This window comes from Danio aesculapii, chromosome 21 (assembly GCF_903798145.1).
Source record: "Danio aesculapii chromosome 21, fDanAes4.1, whole genome shotgun sequence".
Taxonomy (NCBI): Eukaryota; Metazoa; Chordata; class Actinopteri; order Cypriniformes; family Danionidae; genus Danio; species Danio aesculapii.
The window spans coordinates 38,671,362-38,692,693 of record NC_079455.1 but is presented as its reverse complement, the minus strand read 5'-3'; the positions used below and the strand labels follow the sequence as shown (position 1 = coordinate 38,692,693).

Sequence of the window (21,332 nt, the reverse complement as noted above, 5' to 3'; positions counted from 1 at the left end):
CTTTTTAGGAACGTGTTACAACTAACCCTCTGTCTGTTACAACTTGCCCCTCAGGCGGAGTAAATGTCAACATTTTTACTCCTGGCACTTTTGGCAATACTGCACAGAAACCATAAGTCCGGCGATCATACATCCAGTGCTCATTTGTAGGAGAGGCTTGTGTGTTGTTGGTTAATAAACGTGGTTTGTCTAACCCCATTACTTTGTTCATTATTTGGCCAAAACCAAAAAGTGTTACTTTGTGCCCCGCTCTCCCCTAAACAATACATCTATTACAGTATTTGATCATGTTACTTAACGTTAGTTTATGAAAATACTGTTGTTCATTGTCAGTTCATACAATAACAAAGATTAACAAGCATGAATTTAGATGTTAATAACGCATTATTAAATATTGAACTATTATTAATAAATGCTGTACAAGCTTTGTTCAGTAGTTCATGTTAGCAAATACATTAACTATGAGTCCCGTATTGTAATTTGCTACCGAAATATGTTACATTTCACTGTTAGCATTACAATAAAACCCTCTCACACGTGTAGTCAAACAGACTCGACCAATTAGCTCCGCGCGCTCTTTCTCCTCGCGCGCATCCCCGTTGAATTACCCACGCGCGTCGCATGTCACATCCGGTTTCAGCACCTCGGACAGCTCGCGCTCCCCCAATCTCTTCAGCCTCACACATCGAGAAACGCACAAAGTTTTGGGGCAAAACCAGACCTCCCTGCGTGACGCTCATCTAACGGGGACGGGAGTCGTCGGGAGGCGGAGAGACACACGGGAGAAACAGCGACGAGGCTCCGCGCGCGAGATGCCCAGAGAAGGCTGCGCGAGACCGACTTGTGTTTCTCTGTCATTCCGTTGCTGAGAGGAGAGGGAAACGAGAGAGAGATAGAGATAGAGAAACGAGAGAGAGATACCGGGGACAGAGGAGAGCGAGGAGCGAGCACCGACGAGCGGCTCTGACCGAGGCACCGGACCGGATCTGCATGCCCGAGCGAGCGGCGGCGCGAGATGCAGCGCGTGCACAAGCTCTTGAGTCTCATCGTGCTGGTGCTGATGGGCACGGAACTCACGCAAGTAGGTCTATCGCCATCTTTACCTCCCACACTCACATCTAACACAGATCAGACTGCGGTGAATTAGCCAGATTAACAGGCGAGCGGGATTTATGGGAGTTCGGAGATATGAAGAGTCCACTCGTTCAGAGAAACAACCTGCGCGCGTCCAAGCTGCGAGAAAAGCGCACGATTCGCGGATTTTTTTTACCTTATGAATTAAAGAAAACATCCGTAATCGTATGTATTCAATGTACACTGTGTAAAAATGCTGGATTCCACAAAATTCCATCATGTTATCTCAACACAAAGCGATTAAGTTAACTTAACAAATTTAAGATTGGACTGAACATAAAACAATTAAGTTAACACAAAAACGTCAAAAATTGGGTTGTTATAACTCATTTTAATAAGTTATTATTTGAGCGTGTACTTACTGTTTATATTTGCTCTGTATTCTTTGTTTGGGGTCCTTGAGACCCCAGTGCTGTCTGAAAATGACAACAGTGAAGCTAAGCTTTTATTATACTTTTAAATCAAACCTAATCCAAAAGATGGCTATTATCACAAAGCAAGGATGCACTTTGTAATAATAATACCAATGTGATGTTGAATACAGTCATGTTGCTTCTGTTTGGAGTCAGTTTAACTATGGAAAATACATAATGTGTAAAGAAATATACGTATATATTAGGTTTGGACGATATCCGTTGTATATATAGGTAAACCACGGTTTGGAAAAGTCAAGGTTTTAAAACAACAAAAATATTCTGCTATACTGTTCCTATGGTATGTGTAAGATTTTCTTTATGTTTTTTTTTTATTTTATTTTTTTTAGATTTTTAGGACAACAGAATCTCCAGCAGAAAAGATATCCAAAGATGCTGTTTTAAATTGTAAAGATATCTGTGTTTTGGAAACTAATGAAGACAGCAGAAGTCACTCATTCATTTGAATTATTTAGCCTGACATGTTTACTGCTCCAAAATATTGTAAAAGTTTCTCAAAATAAAATATATTGGCTGCATCTGAAATCGCCTACTACTTAGCAGGTACAGCATTTGAGTTTGAATTTACTACTCGACCGCTTGAGAAGTACGCTCTACACAGTATGAACGTGAGTAGTATGAATGGAGCCTGGACGTACTACGGATGCCATTTTGTCATCATCACATGACCTACCCGTGTCAGTTGCGTCGCTTCTCTCCTATTCATGAATTCTACCGTGGTGCATCATGGGTTATCGTAGCATCCATCGAATGCACACTTCAGAGTCTTCTGAAACTTCATACTGTTTTTAGCGTACAATATAGTATGGAAGTATGCAATTTCGGATGCAGCCATTGTGTTGAAAGTGGAAAAAAGTAAAAAAAAAAGTTTTAATTTTTTACTCAGACATTTAAAATGAACATATTTTAGAGCAATAATCACAATACCGTGGAAACGTAATATTTTTATCCAAGGTTATCATGCCGTTATAAACTTATACCAGCCCATGCCTAGTGTGTATATATATATATATATATATATATATATATATATATATATATATATATATATATATATGAGAATCTTATGCTGTATTTCAGTGCATATATTCATATTTACTGTCTTTTAAATAAAGGTTTCAATAAGGCTTTTCAATGAACAATTCTTTAAATGTGTGTTGTTTTTGTTGCAAAAGAAAATTTTATAGTCTAAATGACCTTTTGCATTAGAAAGAACCTTTTGCGCATTGAACAACTGATGTCAAATGTAGACATGGGCCGGTATATGATTCTGATGATATGATAACCTTGTTTAAAAATATCACGGTTTCACGGTATTGTGATTACTGCTTTCTTTTAAAATGTCTGGGTAAAAAACAATAACTTTTGTCCTCATTGAACACAATATATTTTATTTTAAGAAAAAATTCAAATATTTTGGAACAGTAAACATGTCAGGCTTAATAATAAAAATAAATCATTAACTTCTGTCTTTATTAGTTTCAAAAACACTGATTTCTTTGGATAATTCTTTTTTTTGATAAAAAGTAAGCTACTGTGCTGTTCAGGAATGCGTTTCATTTAAGTAATTCACGGCTGAACTATCATAGTACGATGCATCACTTGAGAAAAGAACGATGTAGTGACGACTGTTTCCCAAAACTGCAGTTTCTCTGTCGCAGATCTATCGTTTGAACCACATTAGTTATAACGTAAAACGCCCATAATGATGCTCTAAACGGGGTGGAGTAACAACTTCTTTAGAGAAAAAGCCAATACTTTTTTGTGCTAATTATATTGTTTTACATGCACACACATTTTTAAAAAAAATAATAATCCAATATTAGTTTTGGTAAAAACATGCACTCATTTTCCATATTAATTGAAATATATGAAAATGGCACAAAAAGAGCCTGTGTTTCCTTTACAAATATTATTGAGAACATGACATATTCTATTCTAAAACATAAAATCACTTACAAAAGCTAACACGTATTCTAATGTCATACATAAATCATATCAATAAATAAATAACGAGGCTATTTATTAAGAAATTAAATTTAATATTTATTAGGAGATGAAAAAATCCTACTTTAATAATAATATTAATAATAACGATGATGATTATTATTATGATTATTATTATTAAGTAGGATATTGTTTATTTATTTTTTGAAAAGTCCACTGCAGAAATGTGCTAACCAGCTGGCCCATGTCACATACAGTACCGATACTTAATAAATAACCTACTATAAATTAAAAGCATTCACGTTTGCTCTGTTTTTTGTTTTCACAAGCTTTGGAGATGTAACATAAATTCCTCTTTTAAATAACAGGTCACCTATAGCTTTCATCATGAGCCACGGCTGTGTACAAAATGACATCAATATTTTCAAAGTGCACTGCGAAGGGAGCGCAATTGTAAACATGAAGATTGCCAAAACTGAACTGTAAAAACACTTTGAAAGTAAATTACACCTAAGAGAGATGACTTTAATGTTATTTTATTTTTACTCATTCCAAGTTTAAATGTTAGAATGTTCTAAACGAATAGGGCATAAGGGGAATAACTGGGAAAAGAGCACAGCCAGGAACTGTTTCTAACTACAGCTCCAGAGGTGTAGTTGCAAGCATACAAATTTGCTTGCAGTTTGTATATGTTCATTGGAACGATGGATTTGGGAAAGGCCAAATCGACAAACTCTGTTTGTAACGACGGAAATTGCAACCTTAGTTAGCTCACGGTGGTGTTCGGAAATGCACCCCAGGTCTATAGTGTCCTGGATGTTGGTGCATAAGTAATTTGCTTTTCATGGGTTGACATGAAGCGCTTTTGATGTGGATGGTCCTTTTCTGGTGGACATACTGTTGCCATAAAAAAACTAAATAAAATATATTGTATAAATATATTGTAGGAATGGTACAGCAGAAAATGTTTGTTGTTATAAAACCTTGACTTTTCCAAACCAAAGTAAACCTTATCATCTCATGTCTAGTCAAATGTTCTTCATAGAACCACCAATGCCAATAAAAAACGTTTAAGTGATGTTTTAAGCCACTAGATCACACAGAACTAGTTGAAATCACAATGTATATGTATGCTATAAGTGTGAGCTAAAGGCCTTTGGAGAACTTGTGCTAAGTAATATTAATGCACTTCAGGTAATTACTGTATATTGTGGAGCTGTAATTGCACAGTGCTACTGTTAGCCATACTAATTACATGAAAGATTGCGGGAATGTGTATATTACAGCGTAATTATGATTACTGCACCAAACAAAGCGAACATAGTAGGGGCGGATATGTCTCCATCTATAATAATGATTTCTATACACTATAGCTAAATAGTGTATAGAATTTTGCATTGATGAAAAGATTAAAATAGTCCATTTGCCTTGGTTTAATTGTTCATCAAATGTAACACTTAAAGGGACAGTTCACCCAAAAAATCTAATCTCTGTAATCATTTACTCACACTTCACTTGTTCAATACCTGTTTGAGTGTCTTTCTTCTGTTGAACACGAAAGAAGATATTTTGAAGAATGCTGGTTGATGGTGCCCATAAAATTCCATACTATGGTAGTCAATGGCTACTATCAACGAGCATTCTTCAAAATATCTTCTTTTGTGTTCAACAGAAAAAAAGCAAGTCAAACAAAACATAATAAAGACACTCAAACTTTTTAATTTTTGGGTGAACTATCCCTTTAAGAAAAGTTTCATTAGTAACAATTTAACACAACTCATATCAACATGATCGTGTCACACTGATGACTGTAACAGTGCTGATTTTAGGTTTAAAACCACATAAGTAAGTAAATGGTGAGGTCATATTAATTTTTGGGTGAACTATCCATTTAAAAATGCCAACTCCTTTGTAGTTGGCCCTTCTTTTCATTTACATCACATTAAATATGGCATCTCTAACAGTGAGCATGGTCTGGTAAAATGAGCACTAATATGCTAAAGTGTTACAAAAAGAAACTAGAGCTTTGCACAAGAGAATTGAAGAGCGTTTGGCCGCTCTTTCCAACAATACCCAGTGCACAGTGTTCTTGGCTTCTACATATGCAAACAGCGCTCTTCACGCTTCAGTTATTACTTTAACCAGCGTCTCGCTGTAGCATGTATTTTCATATTGATCAGAAAGGATGAGCATGTGAACCGTACAGCCTGTGTAAATGTTGCATTAGGCTCGCAGCGGGACAGCATGCTTACTCGGCATGTGCGCGCAAGTAAATCTCAAACGGACTCTGCCAAACCCATCAATTACTGCCGCGTGGCTCTGTTCATCTTCTCATCTTAGAGATTTATGGTCCACTGAATCTGTGACAATTTGGCATTTTCCTTAAATTGTTATATCCAGGTTAGAAAGGAAGACCTCGCACCAAAACACATTGTACACACCCTGGAGTTTAAAGTGTTTCTATTTAAAGATTTGTTTTGAGGTTTTCCTACACAGTAGGTTTACATGCAACTAGCCTAGACTGTATCACAGTCACATTATGCTAACTTGTTACAAATCTACGTAGATCAGTTACGGTAGTGAAACTGGAATTTCAGGAAGTTTAGAATCACTCAGTTAATCCTGAACACTTTGAACTTTGCTGACTTTTACATTCATAAACAGCTACACTACATACAGCATTAGAGCTACTAGTTTAAAAAGCAAAATAAGGGCACTTTAAAAGGATAGTTCACCCAAAAACTAAAATTTACTCCCAATTTACAAAATCACAAATGTTTTTTTAAACACAAAATAAGATATGTTAAAGAATGTTGGAGACTGGTAGCCATTTACATCCTTAGTTGAAAAAAAAAACATTTATGTAATAATATAAAATAGTAATATCCCGGACGAGCCCCCACATGTTATGTTCTCCTTTTGTCTAGAGGAAAGTTTGAAAGGGAAGTAAACAAAAAGAGACCCCAAAAAGTAGGTAAAGTTATAATAATTTAAAACAAAAAGGTACTTTAAACTTTGTTGACTTTTACATTCACAAACAGCTACATTACATATAGGATTAAAAATACTAGTTCAAAAAGCAAAATAAGCGCACTTTAAAAGGATAGTTCACCCAATAGGATGATTTTATCTCAGAATTTACTAAATCACAATTTTTTTTTTTTTAAACAAAGTAAGATATGTTAAAGAATGTGGGAGATTTGCAGCCATTTACATCCTTAGTTAAACAAAAAAAAAAATTATGTAATAATATATAATAATAATATCCCGGATGAGCCCCCACTTGTTATGTTCCCCTTCTGTCTAAGGGAAGGTCTGAAAGGGAAGTAACAAAAAGAGACCTGAAACAGATGGTAAAATAATAATAATAATTTAAAACAAAAAGGCACTTTAAGCTTTGTTGACATTTACATTCACAAACAGCTACATTACATAGAGCTACTAGTTCAAAAAGCAAAATAAGGGCACTTTAAAAGGATAGTTCACCCAAAAACGAACATTTACTCAGAATTTACTAAATCAAAAATGTTTTTTTTTTTTATCACAAAATAAGATATGTTAAAGAATGTTGGAGACTGGTAGCCATTTACATCCTTTGTAGGAATAAAACATTTATGTAATAATATATAATATTAATATCCCGGACGAGCCCCCATTTGTTATTTTCCCCTTTCGTCTAGGGGAAGGTCTGAAAGGGAAGTAACATGAAGAGATCTTAAACAGATGGTAAAGTAAAAATAATTTAAAACAAACATGCACTTTAAACTTTGTTGATTTTTACATGCACAAAATTTTACAAAATTTTTTTTTATGTAATAATATGTAATATTATCCCGGATGAGCCCCCACTTATTACATTCCTCTTCTGTCTAGGGAGAGTAGTGGAAGTAACAAAAAGAGTTCCAAAATGGATGGTAAAGTAATAATAATTTAAAACAAAAAGGTAATTTAACCTTTTGTTGGCTTTTACATTCACAAACTGCGACATTACATATAGCTAGTAGTTCAAAGAGCAAAATAATGGCACGTTAAAGGCATAGTTCACAAAAAAGTTTGCATTTACTCACAATTTAATAAACCACAAGTGGTTACAAACCTTTATGATTTTATTTATTTCAACACAAAATACAATGTTTTAAAGATTATTGGAGAATGGTAGCCATTGACATCCATAATAAGAAAAAATAATATGTAATAATATGTAGTGATATCCCGGATGAGCCCCCACTTTTTACATTCTACTTCTGTCTAGGGGAACAAGGGGAAGGCTGAAAGGAAAGTAACAAAAAGAGATCCAATTTACATAATCTTATTAATCTTAATCTTATTTTAAACACAAAATATGTTAAAGAATGTTGAAGACTATTACTAGCTATTGACATCCATAGTAGGAAAAAAAAAATATGTATGTAATATGTAACAATAATATACCGCACGAGCCCTGGTTTTTTATGTTCCCCTTCTGATCGGAGAGCAAACTTCAACTGTTAAGTGTTTAAAGTATCATGCAAAAGAAAGGTTTATTTACAAAAGACCAACATAAGATAGAAAGAAATGATCATGAGAGAGTATTGCCTAAAATAATGAACAAAAGATCATAGCTAATTTTAGAAAGCCCTTTAACTTACCTGAAAAGAAAAGACAAATAAACAACAGAAAGTTTCCTCACTCACTTTCTAACCATAAACTGAGACTAAAGATAACAAACAAAGGAGGCATCACTCCCTAGACTTCCCTCTAAATAATTAGTAAATAGGAGAAAAAAAAACACCAAACCAACAAAAGGATCACAACACAAACATTCTTCAAAATATCTGAACTGATGGAGTGTGCGTAATCAATGAACGAATTTCAATTATTGGGTGAACTATCCCTTTAAGAAAGATAATTTGATGTTTAAACAGTCTCACAAGAAAAGTAGTGTTCATTCAAAGCAAGTCATTCTGGGATTCAATTTGGCTCTAGTGTCAGTGTTAAATTGAACACATGAAGTATCTCAGGAGCACAGGTGTGAGCAAATGCAAGTCGAGACAAAGTCCTATGTTCATCTCTCACAAATGCGACGATCTAATTTCAGCCTCTGAGGAGATTTCCATGGCTTGATAATTGTGCGGTGCAAACGGAGCTTGCTTTCAGTTTGTTTGTGTGTGTTTGTAAGTGTTTAGGAAGAGTTCGGATGAGTCATAGTGCCCATTTGAGTTTTCTTTCCGTTCGGTTCATGGCCTACACGCTTTATTAATGGACATAAATCCAGCGCTTTCAAAAATAAAGGTTCCAATTAGACTGAAAAAGAGAGTTATGCAGTCCAGTGTCAAAGGAGAATCTGTCGGAGCTCCTCAAAGAGTTTTTTTTATTCTCTAGCTGATGCGTATAGTGCTTTAATATAATCTTGAATGTCAAATATGATTTCAATATGTTTTTTTTTCATCTCAGAGAACACAAGAAATGTACAGAGAAAAGCAGATAAAAACTGCCTTTCAGAGCTTCATTTTTAAAAGTGTTACACATACAAACTGTCATTCAGAGCAACTCCAAGCGCTTTAGTAGTTTATCAATGCCTTGCCAACTACAAAAAATGCTCTAGCAATCATACAGCATATCAACCAATACAGAACACTTTAACAACTCTTCAGAAGAACCTAACACACAGAGTACATGTTAGTGTCACAGCAACTATAAACATTCATAACTATTTAAATTAATAAAGCCAAACAAATCTAAATTCTGGTGATAAACATTTTAAGATGTGCAATTACAGTTCCATACAGTTCTCCAAATGGTTTTACATATTTCAAAAGCCTACAAAAGTAAAAAACTTTAAGGGATAGTTGACCCAAAAATAAAACGCATGTCATCATTTACTCACCGTTCATTTAAATATGCACTCACTGGCCTCTTTATTAGGTACACCTTACTTGTACCAGGTTGTACCCCCTTTTGCCTTCAGAACTGCCTTAATCCTTCGTGGCATAGATTCAACAAGGTGCTGGAAATATTCCTCAGAGATTTTGGTCTATATTGACATAATTGCATCACGCAGAAATCTATGATGTGAATCTCCTGTTCCACCACATCCCAAAGGTGCTCTATTGGATTGAGATCTGGTGACAGTGGAGGCCATTTGAGTACAGTGAACTCATTGTCATGTTCAAGAAATCAGAGATGATTCTCTTTATGACTCGCTTTATGACATGGCGCGTTATCCTGCTGAAAGTAGCCATCTGAAGATGGGTACACTGTGGTCATGAAGAGATGGACATGGTCAGCAACAATAGTCAGGTAGGCTGTGGGGTTGACATAATGCTTAATTGGTACCCAAATGGTCCCAAAGTGTGCCAAGAAAATATCCCCTATACCATTAAACCACCACCACTAGCTTAAGCCATTGATACAATGCAAGATGGATCCATGCTTTCATGTTGTTGATGCCAAATTTAGACCCTACCATCCAAATGTCGCAGCAGAAATCGAGACTCATCAGACCAAGCAACGTTTTTCCAATCTTCTATTGTCCAATTTTGGTGAGACTGTGCCAATTGTAGCCTCAGTTTCTTGTTCTAAGCTGACCGGAGTGACACCTGACGTGGTCTTCTGCTGCTGTAGGCCATCCGCCTCAATGTTGGATGTGTTGTGCCTCGGTTGTAACGAGTGGTTATTTGAGTTACTGTTACCTATCTATCAGCTGGAACCAGTCTGGCCATTCTCCTCTGAAGTCTGACATCAACAAGGCATTTGCACCCACAGAACTGCCGCTCACTGGATATTTTCTCTTTTTCGGACCATTCTCTGTAAACCCTAGAGATGGTTGTGTGTGAAAATCCCAGTAGATCAGCAGTTTCTGAAATACTCAGACCACACCAGAACCATTCCACGTTCAAAGTCATTTAAATCACCTTTCTTCCTCATTATGATGCTCGGTTTGAACTGCAGCAGGTCATCTTGACCATGTCTACATGCCTAAATGCATTGAGTTGCTCCCATGTGATTGGCTGATTAGAATTTGCGTTAACGAGCAATTGGACCGGTGTACCTAATAAAATGACCGGTGAGTGTACAGTAAATAAGCAACAGGACAACACTTACCAATTATATTTTGTCAGTAGCTATGTTTTGGAGCTTACAGAAAGCACACACAGTAAATTCTTTCTCATGCTCTCTTTCCCATTGGAAATACCCATTTAAAATCAAACGTCTGAACAGTTTCTTTAGATATGGTAACTGTAGTAGATGTGGTATAGTTGACTCCAGATAATTGCAGTATTGGAAAACACACACAAAAACTGCTTAAATATTAATAGCCTCTCACTTAAAACCCCGAAACACACACAAAGCAAAGCTTAAAGGGACAGTTCTCCCAAAAATAAAAATATTACCTCATCATTGCCCTCGTCTGGTTTTAAACCGGTTTCTTTTATCTGTTCAACACAAAAGAAGATATTTTGAAGAATGTTTTTTGATGGTACTCAACGACTTCCATGCTAAGAAAAAATATAATGGGTACAATCAACAAGCATACTTTAAAGTAACTTATTATGTTCAAGAAAGAAACTTATAAAGGTTTTGAACAAGTAAAGTGTGTGTAAATGATTTTTGGGTGAACATCCCATTAAACTCCACTTACAGTGCTGAAATTGCCTACAGTACACCTCCTAAACACACACACCACCATAAAACTCCCCCAAAACTGCCACTTACCACACAACCATCTCCTTAATGGAAACAGCACTCACTAAACACCTACTATACATCACTCTCTGAGCACCACCACCAAAAAAAAAAAGCCCATGACACCACCCACATAACAGCTGATGGATCTCATACTACAGATTTCCTAAACACCGCCATCAGCTCACCCACACGCTATCAACTAGTTCTCAACCTGAAACAGTTTGACAGAATGAGGTCTAAAGTGATCTCATTTTAAAAGTCAGTAGCATAATTTAGGTCAGGACGCAAAGCTGGAACATCATATTTCCCCCGCCCGTCAGAGTTATGTGCCAACCATCGATCGGATTCAAATTGATCCAACCAGCAGTTTTTCTGGAGGGCTTAATATATCTGAAATATACTGGATAAAAGCACTGAGTAGGTGATATTACACAAGCTGATCGTGCAAAGCAGCCACTGATTAGAAAATGTGGAGTTTGTTTGAAAAGTATTTTGATGCGTAAGAAAAAAGTGAGCAGCCCTAGGAAGCGTGATACCAAAATACTGTCCTCGTTTCTATTAAACAGTTGCTATTAAATTGTGTTTCGTCCTGATGTCCTACATAAAAATGGTAACACAGGAAATCAACTTAAACAGACTTAAATCAGACAACTAGTGATTATCATGATTTTTATTTCATGCACTCAAAACAATGATGGATTGTATTAATACAATTGTTGGGTCAAATATGGACAAAACCAATTGGTTTAAACTTTTTTTACATTAAACTTTTAACCAAACTGTTCACTCCGAAAAGTGACAAGAGAGTTGGTTGTTGTAACCTAATATTTTGTCAAATATGGACAAACCCAAAAAGTGTAATTGAAATTTAATCAGTGGCGTTCAATAAATACAAATCAAATATTTCTGCTGCCGACTGTTTTCATCATTATTAATCAAACAAAAAAAGACAAGCACAAAATCACTCACTGCTCCTGACTGAAGGACTTTTGTAGCTTTAATAAGACGAAAAAATCAAGTTTAATTCTTACAGTGAAGATGCGTAAAGCACATTTGAGGCCATATACACCTGGCGCAATGAGGCACAAGACGTGTATGTTGCGATTTGTTGCTATTTTCAGACCAGCGCAACCCCTAAGTTTTATGTTTTGCACCACGTTGTTTAAATAGCAGATCCATTTGAGCCACTTTGTGGACTTTTTTCTTTTTTTAATATTTCCCAAATGATATTTAACAGAGCAAGGAAATTTTCACAGTATGTCTGATAATATTTTTTCTTCTGGAGAAAGTCTTACTTGTTTTATTTTGGCTAAAATAAAAACTGTTTTTGATTTTTTAAAAGGCATTTTAAGGACAAAATTATTAGCTATATTTTTTACGATAGTTTACAAAACAAATCATCATTATACAATAACTTGCCTAATTACCCTAACCTGCCCAGTTAACCTAATTAACCTAGTTAAGCCTTTAAATGTCACTTTAAGCTGTATAGAAGTGTCTTGAAAAATATCTAGTAAAATATTATTTACTGTCATCATGACAAAGATAAAATAAATCAGTTATTAGAGATGAGTTAAAAAACTATTATGTTTAGAAATGTGTTGATAAAATCTTCTCTCCGTTAAACAGAAATTGGGCAAAAAAATAAGCAGGGGGGCTAATAATTCAGGGGGCTAATAATTCTGACTTCAACTGTATATATTATATATTCATCAAAAGGATTATCAGTGAGCCATATGGGCAAAAAAGATTTGTGTGCATATATATACACATAAAAAACTTTTGCCCATATGGCTTACTTCTAATCATTTTGATAAATGTTTATTTTGCAAGAACATTGTATAGCCAAAAGTTGTCATACTTATAATTCAAGAAAATTCAAGTAAAAATAACAAAATACATTTGTGTTAATGTGTACTGACAACTATAAACTACTATATATATATATATATTAGACGTCATAGTGGTATATATATATATATATATATATATATATATATATATATATATATATATATATATATATATATATATATATATATATATTATAGGTGGACATTTTTTTTAATCTAGATTAATCTCACTGTAATCTTGGAATTAATCTAGATTAAAATGGTTCATTTGAATTTGCATTTAGAATATGTGTGCTATCCGAATATTGACTAAATGTAAGTTTTTGAGAACGGGTTTCTCAAGCCAGGTGGCGCATTAGACCAAGAGCTCATCTCCTGTTTCCAAAATGCATCACAAACTGCTTGAGAAACTGTTCTACTATGATAATTGGTGATGAAAATAAAGCATGTTCAATAAGTAGCTTGTGTTTACTTGTGTTTATTCAGTTAAACATGAATTTTGAACTGTAGGCCTACATAAGCTCAAAACAGGGCTTTTTGATCACCTTAATCCTATTAAAGTCATTATTTACTTTCACTCTCGTAGATAGGGAAATGTGTTGTACGCACAGCCTGAGATGAAGAAGGCATGAAGGTATGGTTTTTGTATTTTTGTAGGCTAGAAAATAAACATTTTTGTAATATTTTAATACTTTAATTCTTTTTTATTTGTAAAGATATTTGCGTACATCCTGTGTTTATTAAGCAATGTTTAAGCGAGGCGCACAAATAATGCACTTTGCGCTGGACTTTAGACCTGTTTGATCTGGTCTATTGAACAGTCTATTATAGTTCCTCAAAATAGTAACGTGCCTCAACACACACCCTTTTTTAGACCAGAACGCCTAAGGGCGCACATATGAGCACAAATGCATTTGCTATTTAAACAGCGTGCCGCTAAATGTCAAAACGACTCTTGTGCCGAGCTAAATCTAGCAAACAACAATTGCGTCGCACCTTGCGCCGGGTGTATGATGGGGCCCTATGTGATCAAAATTGTTTTATATCACTCAAGGGCCAAGGTGAAGTAGAAAAAACATAGAATTGAGATTGGGCCTCACTCTGAATGGATCATTTGAATCAGTGAGTTGTTGACTGGAAAACAGATGTGGAAACAGATGTCAGTACAATTCACAAAGTATTTGTTCAGTACAATTTGTGAACCAATTTAACAGGTTAATTAACAAAATTCAGCTTGTTTACCAATACACTAGAATTGCATCTCTGAGCAGGTGATGAGTTCTTCCCTTCAAAATAACTTTATACCTGGCCTCCTTTAGGAAACATAGGGGAGTAAAATGTACAATATGTTGTTTTTAGGATGTAGTGAAAGCACAATTTTCATCAAATAAAAAATATTCTGATACCTAAAAATGTACTTAAGAAGTGAAGTAAAAATATTTAGTTACCGTTCATCACTGAATTTAATTGAAAAACATTAACAACACATTGGCAACCCATAATTTTTTTAGAGTGTGAAAAAATACAAAATGTAATGCTGATAGAACTTTTAATGCAAATGACGTGCAACAATTTAGGCACATAGACGTGGTGAAAAGATCAGCTGATAGTCAAACTGAGCATCAGAATGGGGAAGGAAAGGGGATTTTGAATGTTGAAAGTTGATGCCAGAAGGGCTTGCCTGAGTATTTCAGAAACTGCTGATCTACTAGCATTTCCACACATAACAATCTCTAGGGTTTAAAGAGAATGGGACGAAAAAGTGAGAATATCCAGTGAACAGTTCTGGGGACAATGCCAGAGTTCAGAGGAGCTGATGAAAAAACTAAACAGTAGCTTCAGATAACAACTTGTTACAAACAAGATACAAAGGGCATCTCTAAACACAACGTATATCAAATCTTGCAGGAGGTGAGAAACAGAAACCTGAGCGCACAATTCACACAAGCTCACCACAATTGAAGAACAGAAGATTAGTTGCAGATGCCTGGTCTGATGAGTGTCGAGTTCTGCTGCAACGGTCTGACGGTAGAGTCAGGGTTTGCAGTAAACTATAGGGCTGGAGAAGAAATTGAATTGTGATTTATTTGATCAAAATTGTGATTTGCAATTTAAAATGTGATTTACTATCATGTCTTGAAAGAGCTACAGATCTGGTGTGGTGGACGCCAACACGAAGTCTGATTGGCGTTGTACCCCAACGTCGTGGGGACGTTGCATTTTATGTAAATGAAAATGGGGTCGACGTCAATGTCCAACTTCCAACCTAAAATCAACCAAATTAAATGTTCAATGAGGTTACAGCTTGAGGTTGTGTGGACGTTACCTCCAGGGCTTGACATTAACACCCGCCAACCCGCCAAATGCGGGTACATTTTAGCTGTGGCGGGTTAGACAGTCACTGCCACTAGCCGCTCTGGCCGGTTGACAATAAGGATGGGCCAGTATTCATGCAAATGTGATCTTAGAATCGAGAAGCAGCTCGACTGACAAAAATAACTGTGTTTGCGCAAGCAAAAGTAAGCAGCTAAATATCGAATGAGAGGATCATCACTCACGCGCACAGGTGATGTGATGCGCGCGACTGTTAAAAAGCATGCGTGCTCTCGTATATTTGCGCGAAGCAACCGTGCCTAGTGCTTTTAAGAGCTCAAGATTAACAATATATAGTTTTGTAAGCAGCAGTGGTCGCTGCTTTTGTTTTAATTATTTTTTAAGAGTTCACACTTAGCTGATGATTAATTATAAGCTTGTTTGGCATGCTGTCCCGGGAGAGAGCCCTGAGCTCATAAGATCCTCGAGCCCGGGGCTCCCTCCCGTTGCAAGGCGAGAGGGGAGTTTGAGCTCAGGTAGATCTCGAGAACTCCCCCGCTGTAATAACCAATGAACAGCCAGTGATTGCTCTTGGGAGATAACCATTTACTAGGAGCATGTCTATAGTGCCAGTTTGGATTAGTCAATTAACTTATGCTGCATGTTTTTTGGACGGTGGGAGGAAACCGGTAAACCCGGGGGAAACCCACGTGAGCACGGGGAGAAAATGCAAACTCCGCACAGAAATGTCTGCTGGTTTGGTAAAGCCTAGAACCAGAGACATTCTTGCTGTGAGGCAACAGTGCTAAGCACTGGGCCACCGTGTCACCCATCTAGGAAGAAGGAGGAGTAGGGGTAGATGGGGGGATTCTTCAAAACGAAGATAGCGGTGGTACGTCACCCAGGGTATTTGTAGTAGCTTAGGAGTCGTCTGATTGGTGCATTGAGAATTGGATAATGCGGATCCAGCCGCTAGCAATCATAAGCTCGTGATCCTCTCGAAATTTGTTTATAACTAAACTTCACTTTGAACAAATTATTAACAGGCCTAAAATGAACCATGTGCACGTCATCCTTTCATTATCACTCACGGTATGTTTTTCACCTGCTTTCTTTTGCTAGTTATTTTTGTTAACATGGTTTAATTATCTTTTTTTTTTACAATAACATTGCTTTATTATGAGGCTAACTCCCCATTTATATGTAGTTAACTGGTGATCTGGGACATTTAGCCAGGACAGATTACTGTGCATATAACAAAAGCTTTGTTGAAATAAAAAGTGCATGTTATGTGCAGCTATTTGTTGCTTGTTTTGACACATTTAAAATTTGTGGCTAAGAAATAATTTCTTATTTTGGGTGTGGTCAGAGATAAATTTGGTAAATCCTTAATTTTGAGCCCTGAAAAGTCATCTGAAATAAAAACTAATTGCAATGCAACACAACCCATTTGCTCATGCACATTGAGCAAGCTCATACACAACACACACAAAACAGTGAAATGAATGAGGAGGCATGTGGACATAACACAAAATCTAAATCCAGTAATTTTAGCATGTCAAAGTCAAATTTATGCATATGATATATTTTCCCATCAAAAAAATCGTGGCTAGTGAAAATGGCGAGTGGCTAGTAGTGTTGGAAATCTACTAGCCAAAGTGGCTGGTGATCAAAAAAGTTAATGTCAAGCCCTGGTTACCACTATGACGTCTATCAGATGTTGCTTGCCATACCTGACGAATAGTGTTGGGCAGTAGCGTCGCTACAAGTAGTGACGCTACTAGCTTAACTACATTTCTCAGTAGCGTAGCGGTAGCGTCGCTACTTTCTAAATCAAATAGCTTTTCAGTAGCGAAGCTTTTTTATTAGTCAAGTAGCGCAGTAGCGTCCACAAAGCTACATTTACCAATCGGCTCTATGAGGAGTCAACTAAAAAAGTCAACTAAAAGCCAGCTTAATCTAGTAGCAAGCAAAAAACAATTTCTGAGTTGTTCGCTAATATAAGTTGATATCTTTTCAGTTTCACTTACTGCGTTTTAGCAGTAAGAAGCTACAATACAGATTATTGAGCTGAAGCTTGACTACAAAATTAAATCGCAAATCAAATCGAAATCACAATATGTGTAAAAAAATAAAATAAAATAATCGCACTTAGATATTTTTCCCAAATCGCACAGCCCTAGTGGCCCTAGTGGCTAATATATTTAATCACGCTGCTCCAGCTGTCAGTTTTGACAACAAACAGAAATGGTGAGCAGGAGGTGTCTGTTACGTTGTAATAACTCTCCCCAAACCATTTTCCTAATCTTTATGAATGAAATGCCTACTTTACTACATCCAAGCAGCATTTAAAAACACATTTGATAGGAATATTTAGATAGTACAATAGTAACAAAAAACATTTAATGAGTTTTCTCATTTAATAGTATGTTTCTCTTGGAACTCCGTCACAAAATGAAAAAAAAAATGGTCGCAGCTTCCGGTCCATGGGGACTTTAAACATTGTTGCCCTTTTTTCCATTAAAGTTATCAAGTGTCATGACAAATTACCACCACCAACAAAATAATCTTATGTAAAAAGCAAAAACAAGACTATTTAGCAGATTATTTAGCTTGTTTTAAGAAAAAACTGACTTAATTATTTTTTAAAACAAGACAATAGCTAGAAAATGCTAGAAAATGCTTCCTGATTTAAGATTTTTTTAGATATTTGGACTAAAAGAAGCCAAAAAAAACCCCAAAACAAAGTAAATAAATCTTTTTTTGTGGGGTATGAAGCAACTGCATGACATTATCATGTCAACATAAACCGAAATCCTTGGGAAATGTTTACAGCACCTTGTTGAATCTATGCTGTAAAAAACGAAGGCAATTCTAAAGGCAAAGCGGGATCCAAAAGGGGGTTTTGCATTTACCACGTAGCTCATAACTCTGACAGAGCACATTGCATGATGCTTCTGATCCCGGCGGCGCTTATGCTGTCTTTTTAATTTGTGTTAATGTCCTAATCGTATTTCACCATGTAGCCTAAGTCCAAATGTAGAATCCATTCAAACTTCCATTAACACGAGAGCGAGCGAGAGAGAGAGAGAGTGAAAGAAATAGATAATGTATCCCATTCTAATGCCCGGCTCCCCCAGCTGTAGAATGAATGAGATTAGTTCTTGATTACCGCGGTACAGATACGTGTCTTCTGTGGTCTTATCACCTTCATGGAGATAAAGGTCATCTCTACGGTCTCACAGAGGAGAATGGTCTAGCCTGTGCATGAGAAGCATTATCATATTAGTAACAGCTCTGGCTTTAATCGATTGTGTGTCTGGTTTTGAGTATGAAAGGGAGACAAAAGGCTAGCGTGTGTGTGCGTTTAAAAGGAAGCACAAGCTGTTGTTTATATGATGGCATTTCAGCACCTCTTGACACTCATTGTTTCTCTCAAAACAATCCATAAATCATGAACGCAGACTTTTCTTGAAATCTGCAATCGATGGCTGGACAGATCCGTCATCAGCGCACACTCGCTCTTTGTGCTCGTGTTGTCCATCATATAATTCTGTATCATCTGAAGTGTGAAAGGGCATGTGTGTGTGTGTGTTCATTGTTTTGTAAAAAGGCATGCATTAGAAAGAGATTAGGTTCAAATAGCCGCTTCTGTTAGCGCTTTAGCGTATTTTTTTTGGAATTTAGCATATTAACAGTGAAACCATTCTTGTATTGACCTGCTGAACCATCAAATCAACAATATACAGTTGAAGTCAGAATTATTAGCCCCCCTGTTTATTTTTTTCCCCAATTTCTGTTTCACAGAGAGAAGATTTATTCAACACATTTCTAAACATGATAGTTTTAATAACTCATTTCTAATAACTGATTTATTTTATCTTTGCCATGATGACAGTAAATAATATTTGACTAGATATTTTTCAAGACACTTCTATTCAGCTTAAAGTGACATTTAAAGACTTGACTAGGTTAATTCGGTTAACTAGGCAGGTTAGGGTAATTTGGCGAGTTATTGGATAACAGTGGTATGTTCGGTAGACTATTGAAAAAATATAGCTTAAAGGGGCTAATAATATTGACCTTAAAATGGCTTTTAAAAAATTAAAAACTGCTTTTATTCTAGCTGAAATAAAACAAAAAAGACTTTCTCCAGAAGAAAAAATATTATCAGACATACTGTGAAAATTTCCTTGCTCTGTTAAACATCATTTGAAAAATTTTTTTAAAAGGAAAAAAATATTAAAATGGAGCTAATAATTCTGACTTTAACTGTAGATATACTTTAGCAAACATACAGTTGAAGTCAGAATTATTAGCCCTCCTGAATTATTATTGTTTTCATCAATTTCTGTTTAACGGAAAGAAGATTTTTCATTACTTTAAAGGGCACCTATAATGAAATCATCTTTTGTAAGCTGTTTGGACAGAACTGTGTGTAGGTATAGTGTGTCTACAGTCATGTTGGAGTGATATAAACACAAGTCACTTTTTTTTCTGACGTTAAAAATAGGATCCAAATCGCTCCCATTTTGAGGCCCACCACAACGTAGGAGTGTGGTTTCCCTGCCCACCGAATTGATTGACAGCCGCGTATTAACATGTCTCTGTACTAACGCGTATAATCATATTAACAAGAGAGCACAAAGCCAGGATTAAAAGATCTGTTCAGCTTTCTGTGATCATCAATCATTATCAAATGAGTTGAAGGATGAGTTTTACATGTTTAAAACATTTTTAAATCAGTGGATGTTTGTAATGAGTCATAGCGATTTTACCGTCTTCATCAAGACTTACAATTATAACGGAAGATGCTTCAATCCCGGTTTGTGGATGTTAAATCAGATTTATTTTGTACATGAACATAACGGATATCCATACAGCAGTGGATATTAACCTGTATCCTTTACAGTTTACAGTTGAAGTCAGAATTATTAGCCCCCCTCTGATTTTTTTTTTTCATTTTTAAATATTTCCCAAATGATGTTTAACGGAGCAAGGAAATTTTCACAGTATGTCTGATAATATTTTTTCTACCTGAGAAAGTCTTATTTGTTTTATTTCGGCAAGAATAAAAGCAGTTTTTAATTCTTTTTAAAACAATTTTAAGGACAGAATTATTAGTCCCTTTAAGCTATATTTTTTCTCGATAGTCTACAGAACAAACCATCTTTATACAATAACTCGGCTAATTACCCTTACCTGCCTAGTTAACCTAATTAACCTAGTTAAGCTTTTAAATGTCACTTTAAGCTGTATAGAAGTGTCTTGAAAAATATCTAGTAAAATATTATTTACTGTCATCATGACAAAGATAAAATAAATCAGTTATTAGAAATGAGTTATTAAAACTATTATGTTTAGAAATGTGTTGAAAAAAATCTCTCCATTAAACAGAAATTGGGCAAAAAATAAACAGGATGGCTAATAATTCAGGGGGTTAATAATTCTGATTTCAACTGTACATTTTGTATATCTATTTTGGGTCATCTCAGCTCTATGCGCAGGAGTGACAAGGGTCATGAAAAATTCACACCTGGAGAAACAAAAGACAGTCCCGCACTGGCTAATGTTTACCCATCAAGGGCATTGTAAAGCAATGTCCAGCCGCAAAAGCTAGCCCAAACTAAATGTTTGTTGTATTACTTGCTGTACTATGAGCATGTAAACACACTGGGTAAACAATATACGGTGCTCAGCATATATAAGTACATCCCTCAATGTACCTATAATACAAATTAATCTTTTTAATAGGAAGCTATAGAATATACTATTTGTGCATATACATCAGATTAGTCAGTACTGAAGACAAAATCTGTAGCTAATCGAACAAAATAACTTACGATAGCAGTCCAAACCAGTGCACCCAAATTTATATGTTATAGAAAAATATTAAATAAAATTTTTTAAAAAGAGGAAAAATCAAGAGAAGCAAAGAAAATTGAAAAAAATTGTTGAAATTATGTAGTTTATACATTTTTTT

The 21,332-nt window shown here is 35.7% G+C and overlaps 1 protein-coding gene across 1 annotated transcript in view; it reads left to right on the top strand.

Annotated features, from left to right (window-relative positions):
* The first annotated feature begins 605 nt into the window (after positions 1-605).
* Positions 606-21,332, top strand: part of olfm1b (olfactomedin 1b) — a 72,895-nt gene continuing 52,168 nt past the window's right edge. Inside the window, exon 1 of the mRNA XM_056446081.1 lies at positions 606-1,081. Coding sequence (XP_056302056.1) covers positions 1,016-1,081 — 66 coding nt within the window. The 5' untranslated portion in view covers positions 606-1,015. The remainder of the gene's footprint in view (positions 1,082-21,332) is intronic.